At 44.5% G+C, this 15,638-nt stretch overlaps 1 protein-coding gene across 1 annotated transcript in view; it reads right to left on the bottom strand.

Moving 5' to 3' along the window:
* TANGO6 (transport and golgi organization 6 homolog) overlaps nt 1-15,572 on the bottom strand; it is a 51,597-nt gene extending 36,025 nt beyond the window's left edge. The window contains exons 1-5 of the mRNA XM_069972988.1: nt 15,509-15,572; nt 13,223-13,884; nt 7,469-7,585; nt 3,462-3,612; nt 725-861 (exon numbers count right to left, since the gene is read on the bottom strand). Of these exons, the coding sequence (XP_069829089.1) occupies nt 725-861; nt 3,462-3,612; nt 7,469-7,585; nt 13,223-13,884; nt 15,509-15,572 (1,131 nt within the window). The remainder of the gene's footprint in view (nt 1-724; nt 862-3,461; nt 3,613-7,468; nt 7,586-13,222; nt 13,885-15,508) is intronic.
* Nucleotides 15,573-15,638: the final 66 nt, after the last annotated feature.

The following is a 15,638-nucleotide window of genomic DNA, read 5'->3' as shown; positions in this document are numbered from 1 at the left end:
ACTACTTGGGCACTATTGGAAGGGCTGGCTAATATGTGGGGCAATTTGGGGGGCATTGGCTATTATATGGGTTGGGGTTTAATCACGTCATGGCAATTTATCATGTCATTTATCATAGCGCACAGGGCTGGGAGACGCACACCACTGACAGTGCCAGGAACACAGCAGGCTACTCTGACAGTGCCAGGAACACCGCACGCTGCTCTGACAGTGCCAGGGACACCGCACGCTGCTCTGACAGTGCCAGGGACACCGCACGCTGCTCTGACAGTGCCAGGGACACCGCACGCTGCTCTGACAGTGCCAGGGACACCGCACGCTGCTCTGACAGTGCCAGCACCGCAGCATTTGCACTTCAATAATTATCAAGGTTGGCCCGCGACTTTGTCCAATTTTTTTTATTTTGGCCCACTGTGTATTTCAGTTTGACACCCCTGTATAACACTTTGCTTACAAAGCATGAGGTTCGTATGTAATCTGTCCCCACAGAGAGACATAAGTCTGCATGGGAGCTGTACACAAATGGCAGGAGATTTTTAAAACTTTTTTGCAGTACAGGTTGCAGAGGTATACTATTACTATTGTAGAAGCCCAGATTACATATACCTGCACAGGCCCTCTATCTGTAAGGTTATTTGTAAAGACATTAAATGATATGTCCGTGTTGTAAATAAAATACATGGCATTTACTTTTTATCTGAAGTTTAGTTGTGTGAATTCTTACCTGCGGACATACTATACAGTAATACTCTTCCACAGTAATAGACTGCTGAGGACAGGAAGCCAAGACCTTTGCTATAGCATTGCACTTCTTCCAGTTGCTGGCAGCGGCTTCGGCTTCACGACCGCCTGCTGCACCAGCTGTAATATAAAACATCAGAAAACAATATTTTACCTTATATATAACATAAGGCAAAAAAAACCCTCCATAAACTTCAGACGGTAATGACAAAATCTTCTCTCCAGTGAGTGTGGGAAGTATTTACTGTTTTCATACCAACCTCTGATCCCTCAATAAGCTGACACTTCCTGTTCTGTAATGATTCCCAGTAGTCATTCATCATGATCATCACAGTAACAGGAGTCGGCAGCAGTGCTCTCTGCTGCCACTTCTGTCTATGTCAGGATCTGTCCAGAGCAGTAGCAAATACCTAGTCTTCCAGTACTTATCAGCTTCTGCATGTCCTGCAGGACGTGGTGTATTCTTTCCAGTCTGACACAGGGCTCTCTGCTGCCACCTCTGTCCATGTCAGGAACTGTCCAGCGCAGAAGAGGTTTTTTTTAATGAGTATTTGCTATTGCTCTGGACAGTTCCTGACACAGACAGAGGTGGCAGCAGAAAGCATTGTGTCAGACTGGAAAGCATACACTACCTGCATGACATACAGCAGCTGATAAGTACTGGAAGACTGGAGAATTTTAAATAGAAGTAATATATAACTTTCTGACACCAGTTGATCTGACTATAGTCAAATAATTTCCACTTGTATGCATGCATTTAGTGGTCTGCTGCGCTTCCTGCAAGTCCTGCTAAATGAACATATACAAGCAGTAAATAGCCTTGAGTTATGTTTGGGATGACAGCATGGAACACTGGTAGGACTGGTAGGAGTAAAAGTCGAGTAAACCTATCCTAACAAATGGTGACTTTCTTGATTCACCAAGGATTTGTAGCTTGTTCCACAATAGAAATATTCAGCCATAAACCTCATTTATCAGGACTTCTACAGCATAAGCTTTAAAGGGGAACTCCAGATAAGAAAAACTTGTTTTCTATTAAAAGTACATTAAAAGTTATATAGATGTGTCTATACAATGTATTACCATATCTGTCCAGTTCTGTCACACTAGTAGCTGATTGAAATCCAGGAAGTAAAGAAATATGGCCCCTGTGCCAATCCACATTGTCTCCTGCTCCTTCTGCTCTCCCCCCTTAGGAGACAAATATTCCATGCTTCTTTCTCACATTGTGTGTGTTTGCTAGACACAGGCTGATGATGCAGAGAGGGGGCAGGGCATGATTCACCATCTCAGACTGGCCAGAAGCAGGTGTTCGCTGATTGTTTAAAAGTCTACAGAGAAATTAGGGCTATGTTCACTCATGTTGGAGTGTTATTGCAGTACTGCAGTATCTGCACAAAAATGATGCAGTAACACCAATAGATAATGCTAAACGGCAGAGAGGATAAGAGGCGGCACTGCCAATCCCACCTGCACAAAAACAAGGCATAAACAGTATATGCCATGTAAGATAATATCGAATAAAGTCCTTATTGTGGGAATCAACTTCAAAGATAAAAGATGCTTCATCATAATATGTGTGTGGAGATGAAAAGAAAAAAAAATTTATTTAAAAATTCTTTGTTTTATTCCAATATCAGCATTACAGGTAGAGAATAGAGCGTGCTGTGTGGTGTTACAGGTAGAGAATAGAGCGTGCTGTGTGGTGTTACAGGTAGAGAATAGAGCGTGCTGTGTGGTGTTACAGGTAGAGAATAGAGCGTGCTGTGTGGTGTTACAGGTAGAGAATAGAGCGTGCTGTGCGGTGTTACAGGTAGAGAATAGAGCGTGCTGTGCGGTGTTACAGGTAGAGAATACAGCGTGCTGTGTGGTGTTACAGGTAGAGAATACAGCGTGCTGTGTGGTGTTACAGGTAGAGAATACAGCGTGCTGTGTGGTGTTACAGGTAGAGAATAGAGCGTGCTGTGTGGTGTTACAGGTAGAGAATAGAGCGTGCTGTGTGGTGTTACAGGTAGAGAATAGAGCGTGCTGTGTGGTGTTACAGGTAGAGAATAGAGCGTGCTGTGTAGTGTTACAGGTAGAGAATACAGCGTGCTGTGTGGTGTTACAGGTAGAGAATACAGCGTGCTGTGTGGTGTTACAGGTAGAGAATACAGCGTGCTGTGTGGTGTTACAGGTAGAGAATACAGCGTGCTGTGTGGTGTTACAGGTAGAGAATACAGCGTGCTGTGTGGTGTTACAGGTAGAGAATACAGTGTGCTGTGTGGTGTTACAGGTAGAGAATACAGTGTGCTGTGTGGTGTTACAGGTAGTAGCTGTGTGGGTGGGACCACAATGAAATGATAAAGTACTGCAAATAATTCAGTAACACAATGAAACTGCAATGTGTGAACACAGCCTAGATGTTCTGCAACAGCTTTGGGTGGGGAATAGGCAGGGTGGGGGACTGTGATGGAACAGCTGAGGGACAGCATTGCATTCTGGAACCTGTAGTACTGAGTACATCTGCTCAACCAGGAAATACAGAAACACAAAACAGAACAAAACCCCCCAAAACAAATGGATTTTTGGTAGTTTCAAAACTGGGATAGTTAGGTAAGTAATGCTATATGCTTCTGCAGAAGTTTCATTTTTTTTTACCTCTACCCGGAGGTCCCCTTTAAATATTCTATGAAATCTGTTGTGCTTTGGCTCCCAGGACTGTAAAGCAATGAACAAACCTCCTGCATCTTCTAGGATCCCACGTACCACAGCTTGTACCCCGTTAGGTCTCATCAATCTTTCAGACAGTAACTGTCCAGAGAGGCGGCGTAACCAGGCAGGGGCTGGAGGTCTCTGCAGGGAAGAGGCCGCACCACAAGGACCAGGGCCCTAAAAAATACAATGCTTCATCCCTCAAAAACCAAAGACATATGAGATTTGTAGTTTAAAGGGGTTATCCAGTGCTACAAAAACATGGCCACTTTCTTCCAGAGACAGCACCACTCTTGTCTCTAGGTCAGGTGTGGTTTGTAGTTAAGCTCCATTTACTTCACTAGAAGGAGCCGCAAAACCTGCACCCAAGCTGACAAGAGTGGAGCTGTCTCTGGAAAAAAGGGGCCACATTTTTGTAGCACTGGATAACCCCTTAAAGTGACTACCACCAGGCCGAAGCACTGGAGGCGGGCTGACCCACCCGCCCCTCTATGATAGGGTTCCATTGATTCTTGAGAAAGGCTCAGTATGTTTTAAAGGGCCGAAACGTTGTTTAATTTTTTTTGTACGTATATGGCAAAATAAAAGAAGAAACTTTTTTGATACCTTAACCCCTTAGCGACCCATGACGTATCTGATACGTCATGGTGCCGCTCGGGGTGTTCAGAGCGGGGTCCCGCCGGGACCGCGCTCTGAACGGCGCTGATCCCAGCTGACATGTGCAGCCGGGGAGCGCCTCTATTAGCCGGCGCGGGTCCCGTTGCCGCGCCGGCTAATTAAGCCTCTAAGTGCAGCTGTCAAACCTGACAGCTGCACTTAGAGGCTTCAGACCTCACGTCCCTGGTGTCTAGTGGGACGGATCTCCCCCCCGCGATGCGATCGCGGGGGGGAGATCCGTTCTTCTGCCCGTGCCGGGCCTCAGCGTCGGAATGACGCTGATCCCGGCTCGGCAATAGATTGCTATGGCCTGCAGCAGGCCATAGTAATCTATGACCGATCTAATCGATCTTTGCTGTGTATATACACAGCATTGATCTCTATGAGAGATCAGTGCTGTGTATATACAAGCCCCCCAGGGGGACTTCTAGTTACAGTAAAAAAAAAGTTAAAAAGTGTTTTTATTAATAAAAAATCCCCTCCCCTAATAAAAGTCCAAATCACCCCCCTTTTCCCATTTTATAAATATAAATTAATAAATAAATAAACATATTTAGTATCGCCGCGCGCGTAATCGCCCGAACTATTAATTAATCACATTCCTGATCTCGCACGGTAAACGGCGTCAGCGCAAAAAAAATTCCAAAGTGCTAAATTGCGCATTTTTGGTCACATCAAATCCAGAAAAAATGTAATAAAAAACGATCAAAAAGTCGTATATGCGCAATCAAGGTACCGATAGAAAGAACACATCATGGCGCAAAAACTGACACCTCACACAGCCCCATAGACCAAAGGATAAAAGCGCTATAAGCCTGGGAATGGAGCGATTTTAAGGAACGTATATTTGTTAACAATGGTTTGAATTTTTTACAGGCCATCAGATACAATATAAGTTATACATGTTATATATCATAGTAATCGTAACGACTTGAGGAACATGCATAACAAGTCAGTTTTACCATAGGACGGACGGCGTAAATGCAAAACTCCCCGAAATCAAAACAAATTAATTTTTTTTCAATTTGACAGCGCAAATGATTTTTTTCCGGTTTCGCAGCATATGTTATGGAAAAATAATGCCTGTCATTGCAAAGTACAATTGGTTTCGCAAAAAATAAGCGCTCATATACTTCTCTAGGTGAAAAAATGCGAGCGCTATGGACTTTTAAACTTAAAATGGAATAAGCAAAAGCGCAAAAACGAAAATAGGCTTTGACCTTAAGGGGTTAAGAGACGCTGTCTTCAATTGTTATTTTCTCTGTGGATGAATAGTAGTTCAGGTAGATAAATAATTACATGTGCATTTTGCTATATTTCATTCATTAATATACCGGACCTTTGTAAAAGGTAATGAATGGTCCTCATATTAACCCTTCATAGGAATGGTCTAAAGCTACATATTTCGTTTAACCCTTTGGGTTCCACGCTATCTAGAGTTCTTATCCAATAGTATTCCCTTTGTAATAATCTTTTTCTGACGCTGGTTTGTGTGCCTCTGTTGTCAATCTCTTCTAGAACCCGCCACCTTAGCTCATGTACCTGGTGTCTCCTTTCCCTAAAATGTCGTGCTACTGTGGTTTCCCCAAATGTTTTTCCTTCTGTGTCTATCTGTTCTTTTCTTATGAATTTTCTGATTAGGGCTTTATGTTCGTTAATTCTAATCTTAACCTGTCTGCTAGTTTGCCCTACGTAAGTTTTCCCGCAGGGACATTTTAAGAGGTATACCACATTACTAGAGCAGCACGTGTGGTACCCCCTTAATGGAATTTCATGTCCTTTAGTAGGGTGACACATTGTGTCCCCCTTGATTATGGAGGTACAATTTTGGCAATTTAAACAAGGGTAAGTGCCATTCTTCCTTGTTCTCAAAAATCTCTGTCTGCTAACCGATCCTTTCTTGATATCACCCCTAACTATTCTATTAGCTATACGTTTTCCTTTTTGTAAAGCAAAAGTTGGTTTATCTTGGAACAATTTACCATACTTCGGGTCTCTTTGTAAGAGTCCCCAGTATTTAGTTACTGTGTGTTTTATTAGGTTTGTGTGATGGTCATATTTAGTGACAAAAATAATCTTATTTTGCGTTTTGTCCTGTGTTGGATGTTTGGAGTATGTGCGTTCCTCCCTGATCGTTTTTATTTGTTTATGATCATATCCTCGATTGATGAATTTTTGTATCATACGAGTTTTACATGTTAGAATTAACGAACATAAAGCCCTAATCAGAAAAATCATAAGAAAAGAACAGATAGACACAGAAGGAAAAACATTTGGGGAAACCACAGTAGCACAACATTTTAGGGAAAGGAGACACCAGGTACATGAGCTAAGGTGGCGGGTTCTAGAAGAGATTGACAACAGAGGCACACAAACCAGCGTCAGAAAAAGATTATTACAAAGGGAATGCTATTGGATAAGAACTCTAGATAGCGTGGAACCCAAAGGGTTAAACGAAATATGTAGCTTTAGAACATTCCTATGAAGGGTTAATATGAGGACCATTCATTACCTTTTACAAAGGTCTGGTATATTATGCTGAAATGTATATTAATGAATGAAATATAGCAAAATGCACATGTAATTATTTATCTACCTGAACTACTATTCATGATGTCATCACTAGAGGCCGGGCTGTATGGAGTAAAAGGGAGGGGTGTGTATCCCGTCAGCACGCATGAGTAAGAGGGACACGCCCTCGAAACGTCGCGTGGCAGACGGGACCCACGCCAACTCCGTGGATGCAGACCTCCAAAGCCTCCTCAGTTGAAAACATGTAAAAGAATATGAATAAAACTGAATCTGAAGACGGCAAAAAGTGAGTCGATCTCTTGCTTCCTTACCTGTTGCACTATCATTGTATATATATTGCACGTTGGCTCCAATTATCATTGAATGAGATATCGGTGACTAGTGGTGGTCCATATTGTTTGAGCCAAACCCCTGACGTGGTTCACAATCACAGATTCTACCTGAATGAAACAAGTACTAACCTACCTTTCCTCGTGCCTGCAGTGAGCGGCAGAGTCGGGACCCCCACTGGGCTCCGGGATCCCCGTCGCTGACACGTCATGACCCAGCTGATGGACTAGACGCTCAACCAGCCAGTAGCTGGGATGGGACACCACCCCAGTCACTGATTTGCTGAGCGGGCTGTTTATCAGCCGGGACAGGCTTTAACACCCCCCCGGGAGTGACGTCATCACAACTTGGGGAAAAATGCCTTCCAGCAGGTCCTGAGGCTGGTACCGTCGCTCACCGCAGGCACAGGGAGAGGTAAGTGCCCAATCGTTACCAAATTTTTCCCTGCCGGCTGCTACATTTTCAGAACGGTCAGACTTCTCCTTCAATGTATAGTGAAACGACAAAAGCTTACTTGTCTAGGGCCCCCCTGCAGGATCAGCAGCTCTCTGATCAGCAGTGGCTGGTATAACTGATCCAGCAGTCCTCTCAAAGCCTCCTTGCACTTGCTCCTCTCGCACTCCGTCAAAGCCTTAAGAAAACAAATAAGAGGCATCAACTGTAAGGTCTCATGCACACGTTCTGGGCACGGTTCGTATATACTGACAGTGTGCCGCGGACCAGATTCGCTGACCTTCTGGCATCATGTATCATTATGATGCCAGGAGCTCCAAATCACTTTAAATCTTTGCTGTACTGTACTGACACAGCTGCATGGCTTCTTTTTTTTCTCTTTCCTTTCCTGTCCTGTCCTCTTGTAGTTAATGGTTGCAGTGGGAGCTGTGTGAAAGCCGGTATTCAGAGGTCAGACCTGACTTCAGAGGAGATAGCCCAGTGATGTAGCTGTAAATTAACTCTTTGTTGTCCTGTTTTGGTGCCTCATCTCTCTCCACCCCTCCCCTCTCCATAGAAAACCATGAAGATAGGGGGTAGAGCTTCAAACTGCTTTTTCATGATAAAAATGCATTTTTCAGCTAATAATCCCAATTACAAAGTTTCTTAAAATCGCCCGTACTATTGATGTCTGCTAAAAAAATTTTAAACAACACTTTAAAGGGGTAGTGCGGCGCTAAACAATTATTCACAAAATAACACACATTACAAAGTTATACAACTTTGTAATGTATGTTATGTATGTGAATGGCCCCCTTCCCCGTGTTTCCGCCCACCCACGCTAGACTTGGAAGTGTGGTGCATTATACTCACCGCTAGGGATGAGTGAACCGTCGGACTTTTGGTCCGATGGCATCTTCGCTCAATTAATATGCCTGTGATGCCTGCGATCCCAGGTGCATAGTTGCGCTCCCGGGGATCTGCGGGAAGGATCTTCCAGGGAATTCAAGATACATTCCCTGGATTTCCAGGGAATGTATCTTGAATTCCCTAAAAGATCCCGGCCGCAGATCCCCGGGAGCGCAACTATGCACCCGGGATCGCAGGCATCGCACTGGAGTGAGCGGCTTTCGGACCGAAAGTCCGAAGTTCCGCTCATCTTTCCTCACCTCATCTCACATGTCGATCCCCGTCCGCCACCTTGGGAGAGTTATGCTCAGCCAATCGCGGCTGAGCTGCTGACGACGCGGCAGAGGTGGGCCGGCATGAGGGACGGATGGAGCGGTTCGGCCGGCCTCCCGAAGATGACATCATTGTCCCAAGATGGCGGAAGGGGGTCGACAGGAGATGCGGTGAGGGGGAAACACGGGGAAGGGGGCCATTCACATACATAACATTCCTCATCGTGTAACAGCACTGCACTGTGGTATGTGTTAGCTCCATTTACCCTGTTATGTTTTCTTTTGTTATTATAAACAAAATAAACCAGATTTGGTTAAAAGAAACTGATTCAAAGCAATGTATCATGATGCCAGGAGGTGAGCGAGTCCGCTCTGTGACACACTGCCCATGCAGGGATAGTATTAATAGAATTGTTTTGCCTTTCGCGCTTGGAATAGGAAGTTCTTAGTGTCGTCTAGGAGATTTATCAAACATGGTGTAAAGTGAACCTGGCTCAGTTGCCCCTAGCAACCAATCAGATTCCACCTCTCATTCCTCACAGATTCTTTGGAAAATGAAAGGTGGAATCTGATTGGTTACTAGGGGCAACTGAGCCAGTTTCACTTTACACCATGTTTGATAAATCTCCCCCGCTGTCTCTTTAGATTCAGCTCATGGACAGATGTCCTATCATTTTCCTTTACAATTCAGAATTCCTTGTTCCAACAGTGATACCACCGCAATGTTTAAGGCGGTATGAGGTTCTCATTTAAACCAAAAAGCTCTATTTTTCAGTCATTTAGCATTAAAATATTTTTCCGTTCACCTTCTGGGTTGCTCAGGTGATTTTTAAGAAACAGTAGATGGGCATTAGTGTTATTAGCAGCTTTCTCCTTGCAATCCTGTCACATACACCACTGCTTAAAGGGAGATCTGGCAAATTTTTCTTCTTTTAAATCAACTGGTTTCAGAAAGTTATATAGATTTGCAATTTACTTCTATTTAATAATCTCCAGTACTTATCAGCTGCTGTATGTCCTGCAGGAAGTGGTGTATTCTTTCCAGTCTGACACGATGCTCTCTGCTGCCACCTCTGTCCATGTCAGGAACTGTCCAGCACAGTAGCAAATCCCCAGAGAAAACCTCTCCTGCCCTGGACAGTTCCTGACATGGAGGAAGACTGGAGATTTTTAAATAGAAGTAAAATTACAAATCTATATAACTTTCTGACACCAGTTTATTTGAAAGAAACAAAATCACCCTTCAAGTGTCCTCCTTATGGTGGAGTCATGAACGCTCACATTTGGTAAGGTTCTTAGTTGCTTAGAGCTTACCATTGGAGAGGTTTTCTATGGGGATTTGCTGTTTCTCTGCACAGTTCCTGACATGGACAGAGGTGGCATAAAGCACTTTTTTTTTAATGAACAACCCCTTTAAGCCTTTCTCTGTTCTTCGCACTATATGCTTTGTCGCTTATTCGGTGGCTGGATAGGATGCAAAGTCTTACTGAATATACTGATGTGCACAAGAGATATCTTCTTTAAACCTATCATCTAAATCTGACTGTCCCTATTATAAGTTTACCTCTCCCCAAGTCTATTCATGAAGATACAGACTGCCTTTACAGTCTTATACTTTACCTATCATCTATACCGATGCAGTAAGGTAAGGTGCCGCCATCTTGATGACGTCACTTGTGTTCAAGTGCTGGAATGCAAGTGACATCATCAAGCTGGTAGCGCCCAGCCGTACTGCACCAGTACAGAGGATTAGGTAAAGTAGAAGATGGACTGTAAAGGCAATCTGTATCTTCATGAATAGACTAATAACGGAGAAGTACAGAGACAGTTAGACATACACAGCGATCTCGCACAGGATAGTGGGAGATTACTGTGTATTAATGGTGCAGTGGGCAAAGGCTCATGGGGGCCCTTCCAGCCGCTCTGCATGCCGGAAAGTTCCGGCCACCTCCGACTCTTCTGAAAAGAGCAGGTGTGAGGCAATGAAGAAAGTGGAAATAAATAATAAACGCGGCCGCGAAATAAATTAACTCTATTTAGAAAACAGCTGTGATTGGTAATTAAGTTAATACTTGTTGAATAACTTTATTGATATCTAGGCTAACCTAAGCATGCTTATACATAACCGTATGAGTACTAGTTTATATGACTGCAAAAAGATGCCATTGCAATCCATTCTTCTTTGGGGATGACAATCCACGTGCTGATACGTTTGATGAAAAAAAAATTGCAAGTGGAAAAAAAAAAAAAAAAGATACTGATCAAAATACTGTATGTGAACATAGCCTTATAGTGTAAAAACTACAAAAAAATACTTCATGGCTACTCCAGATGACTTGCATCACACTTTATCCGTCCTTGAGTTTGGAGAACGGCTCCAAAAATGGTGAATGGGATTAGATACAACACAGCTACTTTCTTGTAAAAACAGCTCCACCTCTGTCCTTGTGTGGTATTACAACTCAACTCCATTCACTTCAACAGAATTAGGGTGCAAAACTCACACCCAACCTTAGGAGAGTTGTGGTGCTGTTTCTGAAAGAAAGGTGCTATATTTTTATAATCCTGATAAACCCTTTAAGGGTCTATTCACACATGCAGGATCTGCAGCAGTTTCATGCTTTTTTTTAAGTCATTTAGTTACTTTGATATCTGCAGCAGATCCTCTACGTGTGACTGGACAATAAGGGAGTGATGTCACAGCAGAGTGCTTTTTGTGCATTCATTAACATAAATTAACACCAAATTAGATTCTTCTAGCTTGCTCTTAGTTTCCCTTTAAGGAGCTACATTTGTAAAGTCTGGAGGCATGAAGGGTAAGAGGGGACATGATTAAAGCGACTCTGTACCCACAATCTAAGCCCCCCAAACCACGTGTACGTTCAGATAGCTGCTTTTAATCCAAGATCTGTCCTGCGGTCCGTTCTGCAGGTGATGCAGTTATTGTCCTAAAAAATACTTTAAAACTTGAAGCCCCGTGCCCAACGTGTCTGTGCCCTAACTTTGCACAACCTCTCTGTCCCTCCTCCCCACCCTCTTCCTCATTAGGAATACCACTGAAACATTTTCTCCATGCTAAACATTGCACAGGCGTCTTAACGATCCAGACCATGTGCCGGGCTGCCACAGGTGGGATAGGAGGCAATCTGCCCGGAGCATTCCTAATGATGAAGAAGGTGGGGAGGAGGGACAGAGAGGTTGTGCAAAGTTCGGGCACAGACACTCCCGTTTGAAACAGGGCTTCAAGTTTAAAAGTATTTTTTTAGTACAATAACTGCATCACCTGCCGAACGGACCCCAGGACAGATCTTGGATTAAAAGCAGCTATCTGAAGGTACAAGTGGTTTGGGATGGTCAGATTGTGGGTACAGAGTCGCTTTAAAGGGAATCCATCAGGTACACAGCTGTAGACACAGGCAGATAGGTGAAAGGGAGATGATGCCTTTGTCCTATTAAATTGGAGTTTTCCTTGGAAGCATGCACACCTCCTCCTCCTCCATCTCTCCACCTGGAGGCCGAGCCACAGCATGCACACCTCCTCCTCCACCTGGAAGCTGAGCCAGAGCATGCATGCCTCTTCCTCCACCTCTCCACCTGGAGGCTGTGCCACAGCATGCACGCCTCCTCCTCCACCTCTATCTGCCTTGACAGTAAAGACAGGAACAATGTGGGAGGAAGGTGGTGAGTATGCTGTGGTTCAGCATCACTTCTGTAGCACTTCAGCTTCCAAGGAAAAATGCACTTCTTTTTAACTCTACCAATGGTCACCAGCAAAGTCATCATTTGTTTTTTTCCCCTATAACCTATACACCTGTACTGTAGTTTTTTTATAGCTGGATTTGTACTGACATAGAATATATTAAACATGTTAGTTTAAAGGGGCTGATAACCAAATTTTGTTTTCCTGCTGCCAGAAAGTGCCAGAGATTTGTAATTTACTTCTATTAAACAATCTCAAGATCTCATAGAGATCACTGCAGTATACTTAATACAACACTGATCTATTAGATCAGTGCTGTATTATTCTGGGCTGCTACAGACCAGATCTACAGATTGCCGAGGGGAGATCAGCGCCAGTGTGACGCTGAGCCCCGGCTCAGTAAGAAGAAGGGATCTCCCCTCCACGATGCAATCCCCCCCCACTAGACACCAAGGATGGGGACAAAAGACATTTAAATGCAGCTGTCAACTTTGACAGCTGCATTTAAATGGCTTAATTAGCCGAGAGCGGCAATCTGTTGTGTCGGCTAATGCCCATGGTCTCCGGCTGTAGATTGCAGCCGGGTGTCACAGGCTGTACAGCAGGGTCACGGAGTGACCCCTCTCTGAACTTTCCTGGCAGCTGCAGGACTTGCTGGCACGTTCATATGCGGGAAGGGGTTAATATAATAAAACATTATGATGTCAGGAGCTCCGAAACAGTTTGCAATTTTGCGCTACCGTACTGAAACAGCCGCGAAGCTGTATCAGTACAGTAGCGTGAACATTTAAACAGTTTCAGAGCTCTCAGCATCATGATGCCGGGAGCTCTGAGGCCCGCCTGCAGAACACAATACAGAGTCAATGCACTGACAATATTCTGCGAACATGTGAATGGCCCCCAAAAGATGCAGGTCAAAAAGACGACAAAAAGGAAAAAGCAAAAGTTATTATACCTTCACAGTCCCTTCCGTACCCTGATCAGCCATAACTTTTGTGGGGCAGTATCCAAGCTGACAAAGTCCAGCCATAACGTCTCCCAGATGCTGGGTAAAGAGCAGGCTTCCTAGAGATGAATGGTGAGACACCTCCAGCAGGGACATACATGTAATGTACAGCCTACGCGCACGTATTTCTGGCAAGTCACATGACACAACTGAACACACAAGGGCGCCGAATTCTGATCGATACCGAAGAGGAAGGCCAACCCCTGGAAGAAGATATGGGCAAACTCCTAAAGAAACCACAAACTGCAGAGCGGACTGCACAGTCTTCTGCTGGCCAACGCTAAGAGTATCTGGACTCAGAGCAGGGGCGGCCTCAGGAGTCCTCAGGTTGGGCTTAGGGGGCTGAAAGGTCTTTGCCACTTCGATCATACAATCTTTTAGACATAGCAATAGCAGCAAGGCTTCTGACGTGAACCTCCACGATGGGTCTCCTTGAGCCTGTGGACTTTCATGTAACCATACGGCATCTTTAGAGACGCTTTCTCGCAAAGTCACTAGAGTCTCCCACTTAGACGCTTGCTTTAGCTCTTCTTCCAAGGCGGATGCATTTCCCTGTAAGGTGCTGAGTAAGGCAGCCGGTTTATCCAGGTTATGGGCACTAACGCTGGATTCTGTAATAAAAAAAGATACATAGTGTGAGACTAGAAGGAAGAAACAATATTCACACACAGCAAATTAGAAAGAATACTGTAACAGAGAAAGCAACACAGTTACCCAGAACTACTCACAGTTACACAGAGCGGGCCGAAAGCAATTTGTCTCAGCTCACTTTGTGGCGGCGACGATGAGTATTGTGGCGGTATTCGGGGGGGGGACAATCTTTTAATCCAGAATATTGTCAAAGGGGAGGGGCCTAAAGCATCCATGCCTAGGCCTGCTGAAGATAAATATTTAGCCACGAGACGTTCCATCAAAGATGGATAGATATGGGGGGGGGGGGGTCGAGAGAGGTGCTGCAGGCCTAGGGCACAGATGCTCTAGGCCCCGCCTCTTTGACACTGCACCACTTGAATAAAAGTTTTATTAGCTCAAATACTAGCACCAGAAAACAAAACAAACTGGCCCCAAAACCAAGCATGGATTGAGAAAGGTGACAGAACGGCACGGGCGGTCGGGAAGGGGGGGGGGAATCCGGTGGATACAGATTTGCTTTAAAGGGGTTGTGTCAACTCCCCCAGCTCAGCCCCACCAAGTCAGACAAGCAAAGACAGAGACTATCTATATGTACACCATTCACTCCAAGCAGAGCTGCACAGAGAGAGATGTGCTCAATACTAAGGGCCCTATTACACGGGACTACTATCGTGCGAAAAATCATTATATCGTTCAAATTTAAAATATAATCGTTCTGTGTTATTGCAGGCAACAATCGAAAAATGGTTTGTATGTGGCTGAATTAGATTTGAACCTAAAATTATCAATAATCGTTCGCTGGAGTTCCACATTCGTTTGCTCTAGTTCCATTTCAGGTTTTTCACTAATCGTTCAGTGTAATTGCACATTGTTTTGCTGGGATCAGATGGAGTAAACGATCATAGTAACGATCGCAATAACAATCGTAACTAACAATCATTGTTCTGTGTAATATGGTGAACGATTTCAGGTTAACGATAAACAATCTCGTTTGCAATCATTTATCGTTAGTCGTTAAACATCGCTCCGTGTAATAGGACCCTAAGTCCCAGAGTACCTTGTCACATGCTGGGGGTAGTAGTCCTCTACCTGCCCTACACTGCAGACTGTCCTCTTCGGGTTGTACTCACCTGGGATGTCAGAGGGTGACACAAAAGTAGTAATATCATACTTACCAGCTCCTGACCGCCAGTCCTGTCACTGCCTGGCCACCACTCTCATAGCTGGTAGGGTGGTCAGGAATCTATGCGACTACCGCCAACACGGACAGGGAGAGAAAGGGGCCAAACTTCAAAAGAAAGCAGTTTTGCTAATGCAATGCATTTCCCATCACCAAAAGTCCTGAACAATCCTTTACGTGATGTGATGTGGTCATAGATCAGCATAGGACTCACAACTTACAGGACAACCATGACTTCTGACAGGACACAGGGACATGGGTTCTGTAATGAAGAGGGGGAGCATTCATCTATGTATCCACCAGTCACTCCAAACAGAGCTGCACAGAGAGAGATGTACTTAATACTAAGTCCCAGAGCACCTTGCCGCATGCTGGTAGTAGTAGTCCTCCACCTTAGACCGTCCTCTTCGGGCTGTACTTACCTCTCGGAGTTATCAGGAGTTTCAGCGCCTCCACCACTGTACCAACGCTCACACTGACAGCCATGCTTCTCCTGAGCTAGCCCCTCCCCCGGAACTACGTCATCACGTAAGATTTGCGTTCCACGCATTA

This window comes from Dendropsophus ebraccatus, chromosome 5 (genome assembly GCF_027789765.1).
Source record: "Dendropsophus ebraccatus isolate aDenEbr1 chromosome 5, aDenEbr1.pat, whole genome shotgun sequence".
Lineage (NCBI taxonomy): Eukaryota > Metazoa > Chordata > Amphibia > Anura > Hylidae > Dendropsophus > Dendropsophus ebraccatus.
Note: the sequence above shows the minus strand (reverse complement) of the source record. Positions and strands in the feature narration are given on the sequence as shown.